The 5,352-nt window shown below is 42.3% G+C and overlaps 1 protein-coding gene across 1 annotated transcript; it reads right to left on the bottom strand.

The window, feature by feature from the left end:
• Positions 1-1,496: 1,496 nt before the first annotated feature.
• On the bottom strand, positions 1,497-4,526 carry phox2a (paired like homeobox 2A). Its single transcript, XM_063907628.1, has 3 exons — positions 4,304-4,526; positions 2,720-2,907; positions 1,497-2,489 (listed from the first exon to the last, which is right to left on the bottom strand). The coding sequence occupies exons 1-3, from the start codon at positions 4,524-4,526 to the stop codon at positions 1,995-1,997; spliced, it is 906 nt and encodes a 301-aa protein (XP_063763698.1). The 3' UTR covers positions 1,497-1,994.
• Positions 4,527-5,352: the final 826 nt, after the last annotated feature.

Genomic DNA, 5,352 nt, shown 5'->3' with positions numbered 1-5,352 from the left:
CTTTTTCCCTACATTTGCTCATTCACTTTTTGTTGTCGTCTGCAGGGAAAGCTAAGAGGATGTAACAGAAATGGTATCTGAGCTGTAAACTTGCCTCACAGCAGGAGAGGGAAAGAGTGTACGGTAAATAAGTGACATTTACGTTTTTATTTAGTCATGATTTCAGGGGCATGTCCCTCCAGTGTTCAAGAAAACAGATGTGTTAGTTTCTGTGGTCTGCACATAACACACAACACACTCAAAAAACCAGATCATTAAACGTATCACGTAGTGCTTTCATAATGTAGATTTATTAGAATATTCAGAGTAGTGCTATAACTTCTCATTCACTAGAGCTTCTGTTGATTCATAGTTTTCATGGACGTGTCGGTCTGTGGGACAGATGCTCCGCAATGAAATAACTCTGTAAAGCAACATGAGAGAAATCAACAAAAAAAAGCTACCTAATATTTATTATATTACTAATTTACAGTCACAAAATTTCATGGAGCAGTTCAAAGAAATATGTGGGTTTCCTCACTGACATAATAAAGAATATTAATAAATACATGTTTTTTCTTCAGTCTTTCTTCAAAAAGTCTGCTCTGAAATCAGTGTCGTTTCAGTGATTAGCTACAAAAAGAAAGATAGATGATACACAAGCAATGTCGCAAGGTGACAGAAAGAACAAACAGCTGCTTATTTTGTGTTTCTTGCAAAAAAGGATGGACGTAAATAAGAACAAAATTGAGGAATTAATGGATACACAGTAGAAAACTCCCCTAACTGTCTGCATCTCTCTTTATATTGCCAACATTAGACCAGCTTGCTTTTCATTTCTGAGAAAAATTGTCCCATATTCGTCATCCTTTGTAGAGTGAATGGAAAAACTCATAAGAGAGTCAAAGTCAGTGTTGGGTTTTAAGTCCGTTTGAGTTCATATCGCAGACTCAACAAAATCATTGCTTTCTAATAGGCCAGCAGGAGATCACCAGAAAGCTCTTCAGTCAACGATGAAAGTGAGAAACCAGTTGAAGTCAGTTATAATTAGATTGAATGACTTGTGGGTAAACTCTGCTCTGTGTATTACTACATCTTTCACCCCTATCCACCAGGAGAAGCGGCCGGAAGCGGCACCATGCCTTGAGTTCTCCCTCGACATTGGCTTTCTTAATTTGAACAAAGTGCCCACTGTTTGATAGAGAAAGGCAGGAGTGAAGGGATGGGACCATAGAGCCTGTGTGTGTGTGTGTGTGTGTGTGGGGGGGGGGGGGTCACATTGAGGATGGTAGTGGGGGAGTCAGGACTTGATACAGTAAAGAGGGAGGGTTGAACTGGGGAGGTGTTGTATTTGAACCCTGCAGACCTAATTGGATTTTGGGCTGCTCTGCTCCGCTCGGCAAAGAGATTTAAGGGGACCCTGTTTCCCTTCTGCTGGGAGAATGTGTGTCGAGTTGTGCTTGAGGGTGAAAGTTTGTTTGTTTGGTTTCCTGAGCCGCTGCTCAAGCTGTCCAAGGCTCTGTTGCAATGCAGAGAGTGTGGGAATGTGAGGTTATGAGTGAGCAGGAAAGACTGAAAAGACGGAGGAAACAAGACTGTGTACTAAAGTTTGTATGCACTGCTTCAGAGCCTGTACACAAAGAGTGTTGCATCATTAAAAAGGGTTTTTTGGGGTTATCTGAGGACGTATGAACAGATTTTTCGATGAAATTAAAAGGGTTAAAGGGTATAATTGAAGGAATAAAATGGACCATGTCCTGGGTTTTGCAGGAGCAGTTGCATAATATGTTGGGGCGGGAGATGGTGACCTGACCTTTGACTTAACTATGTGAGCTTTAAGTTTGATGGGATAGTTTATAGAGGAGAACCAAGGGGCCTTTCTGAACTACAGCAGACTACACCTGTGAATTCAGCGTTATGATGGGTAAGTCCTGACTCTCAACAAAAGCTAGAAACTCCTCACTGTTCCAGTGGACAGCATAATGTTTGTTTCTCATTTCCTCTTCCTCTGTGCTTCAGAACAGGTTCGTCTTGATGTTGGGGTTGGGTTTTCTGTGGAAGGAGGACAGGACTCCGGCAAAAGGCCCGGTCATACTGTCTGCCGGCTGCCAGGCCTTCAGGATCTCCTGAGTCTGGGCAGCGGGCTGGGCCACGGCTGGGTTGGAGGGCCCCAGGTTGGACCAGCTGGGCGGCTTCAGCCCCTGCAGGACCGGAGAGCTGGAGGTGTTGACGTAGCCGGTGTTGGCAGGAGCCGGGCTGGGGCTCAGGCTGGCAGGGCTGCCCATGTTTCCATTGGCTGAGCCCGGCAGGGAGGCCGTGCTATCAGGTGTGGGGCTGCAGGTGGATTCTTTGGACTCGTCATCATCGGATGAAGATCTCAGCTCTCCACCCTTCTTCCCTCCTGAGCTGCTGCTGGAGCTGCTGCCCGTGGTGCCACCGGAGCCGTTGGCCTTTGAGTTGGCTGCACGCTCCTGCTTACGAAACTTAGCACGCCTGTTCTGAAACCACACCTGTAAAATACAGATTAGCTCCAAGTTAATATTTGTTAGAAATATAGATATTATAGATATGGATGGATGAATAGATAGACAGATAGACGGATAGACATGGATAGATAGACATGGATAGACAGATAGACATGGATAGATGGATAGATAGTCAATCCTATAGTTTCCTTCGCTAAAGTTGTGCATAATGTGTTATACGTGAAAGCAGAAGAATAACAGGCTGCTTCTCTCACCTGAACCCTCGCCTCGGTCAGGTCTATCTTCAGCGCCAGCTCCTCACGGGTGTAGATGTCCGGATAGTGCGTCTCAGCAAAGACCCTCTCCAGCTCCTTCAGCTGGGAGCTGGTGAAGGTGGTCCTGATGCGCCTCTGCTTCCTCTTCTCGTTGAGGCCGGAGGGGTCTGAGAAAAACTTGTAGGGGACTATAAGGGAAAAACGATTTCCAGTTAATGGAATAATAACATTTAAACGAACAGCAAGTGTAGGAGCCCTGCGTAAATGAAGGAGAACCCGTATAACTCATCTAGATTTTTTTTCATAAAACATCAAATTGTGCTCTAGTTACTGATGTGTGGATTTCGGATTATTTTATTGATTTCTTGTCTGCAGGGTTGTTTTCACAGCCAATGAGAGTATATAAAAGGCTGGGCGCCTTTGACAGACCTCCTTTAAAACAATAAAAAAACAACAACGCGGAACTCCTACTTTTTTATATAATTATTTGTTTAACCATTTTGATTTCTTATACTGAATAATTCGGCCAAAAGTAGACTCAAATGAATTAAGGTTTCAAACAACTATGTAGGCCTGTTGACTAAATGTATAAAATGTCTTGAATAAAATCCTACAGTAGCTATAATGGAATATCGGGAATATCACGAAACATACAACGAAAACTCCGTTGTATTTGTAAGCTTGTTAAATGGACATTAACTCGATCAGAAAAGAAAACCAATCCCACTGCTCTGAGCAGGAATTATCGATAGGTTTGTTTGGATGGGAGGGAGAACAGGGTGACGCATGTTTGCATTTCTTTTTACGGAATTAAGTAGATGTGCAAACTGGAACACGATACATTATTTTTGGATAATGACTTTAAAATAATAAATATAATTGGAAACAATTATGGTTTCAGGAAAATCGAACAATCTCACACCCAAACAATGTGTCCGATAGGCGGGACGATATGGCCAACAGGTGTGTGTGTGATTCGAGCTTATTTTCGATTTTTCTCTTAAACAATATAAATTATTATTGTTATTGTTATTATTATTGTTATTATTATTATTATTATTATATTATTATTATTATTATTATTATTATTACCAGCACATATATTATTTTCTTTATAAATTGGCGCATACATACATATCCTATAAAGGCCATTGTTCAAAAATGAAAAATGATGTTCCACATAAAATATATATATATTTGAAAGTCATCATTAAAAGAAAGAAAATGAATAAATAAATAAACGGAATTACCATTAAACGGCCTCTCTCCTTTAATTAATTTGCCGTAATGTATTTTAAATGACAAATTAAGTGCATTAAGATAAAATCCATTGAACCATTTAGGCTTTTAACGATATAGATCATTTGGTATTCAACAACGAAAAAAACATATCCCAATCACATATTTACTTTCCCTCCCTCTGTTTGCTTTATGAAGATGTTTGTCGCAGCTCGAGCTTAGAAAAACGATGGAGACGACAGAATAACTTCTATAACATGTAATATCATAGCTTTAAACATTTGAACAACATCTTTCAACATTCTCTATATCCCCGCAAACCTTCAGAAGATGAGACTCCCGTACCTGAGGAGTAGGGCGTAGGCTGGTGCTCCCGCAGGGCTCCAAGAGTGCAGCTGGCGGTGCTGAGAGGGGTGCAGCCCGGGTTGGAGAAGGGTCCGCTCCGGATCGGGTTGTATTGGAAGGAACTGGCCTGGCTGCAGGAGCTGAAGTCCGCGTAGGCCGACGCTTCCATGGCCGCCATGCAGGAGTCATAGGAGTTCAGGTAGGAGTAATCCATTTTATACATGGAGAAGAGCCGGTGCAAACAACCGGTTTGCCAAAGAAAACAAAACGTATAATAACTCTGAACAGAGACGCTCGGGTGTGTCTGCAGCCGCCTTTTATTTGAGGAGTTGCAGGGAATTTAGTTCGGTGTGTCTCTCCAGTATTTCCAGGACTGAACTCCTGTCAGTATTTTATCTCACTGTGACGGGACTGTTTTTGATATTTCTCGGTTAATAATCCAGATGTTTTCGCTTTTTCCTGTTCACTCTTCTTATTCACTTTCTCCTGTTGTCTCTCTTCAGCTCTCCTCACTGGACTGCTCCTCGCGCTGCTGTCTCTCCGTTTGACAGCGCGCTGCAGCTCGCGCAGTGTTTATAATAAACTTGGCAGAGTGCGAGACAATAGCGAGGCGGTGGTCTAGTTTCCATGACAATGCCCCCCACTCCTCCCACCACTCACTGCACCGCCCACGCGCTCCAGAGCATCGCGAGCTCGCAGGTGTCACCGGAGTTAAATCTAATGGCTAAAAAAACGAAATGCTTCTTCATTTAAAAAGTTATACATGTGTTTCCCTTATCAGACGTTCCTAAAATGAAGTGTAAATCTCCATACTCACCATATTTTGTGAGTTTCCTCAGCTCACAAACTCTCCTGGTAGAATTGTACAATTTTCAGCCATGCAAGACAGGGAAATATGTCTTTCTCCTCCTAAATTTTGTCTATATATCCTCTCTTTTTCCACTACTTTGATGAGATGCTGAGATTTAATTCAAGTAAGAAAACAGCCTGGCCTAACAGCCTGTCAAAGTGTCCATAAACCACGTTCGGTCTGTGAAGTACAGTTAATT

The sequence above is a fragment of the Eleginops maclovinus genome, chromosome 18, assembly GCF_036324505.1.
Source record: "Eleginops maclovinus isolate JMC-PN-2008 ecotype Puerto Natales chromosome 18, JC_Emac_rtc_rv5, whole genome shotgun sequence".
NCBI lineage: Eukaryota > Metazoa > Chordata > Actinopteri > Perciformes > Eleginopidae > Eleginops > Eleginops maclovinus.
This window is presented reverse-complemented; position numbering and strand designations above follow the sequence as displayed.

Bases quoted from the DNA above. Each gene is read 5' to 3' on its own strand.
- phox2a (XM_063907628.1), bottom strand. From the start codon at position 4,526: ATGTATAAAATGGATTACTCCTACCTGAACTCCTATGACTCCTGCATG. The intron at 2,908-4,303 runs GTACGGGAGTCT...TTTCCCTTATAG, and splicing joins GCCTACGCCCTACTCCTCAG to TCCCCTACAAGTTTTTCTCA. The intron at 2,490-2,719 runs GTGAGAGAAGCA...TGTATTTTACAG, and splicing joins TGACCGAGGCGAGGGTTCAG to GTGTGGTTTCAGAACAGGCG.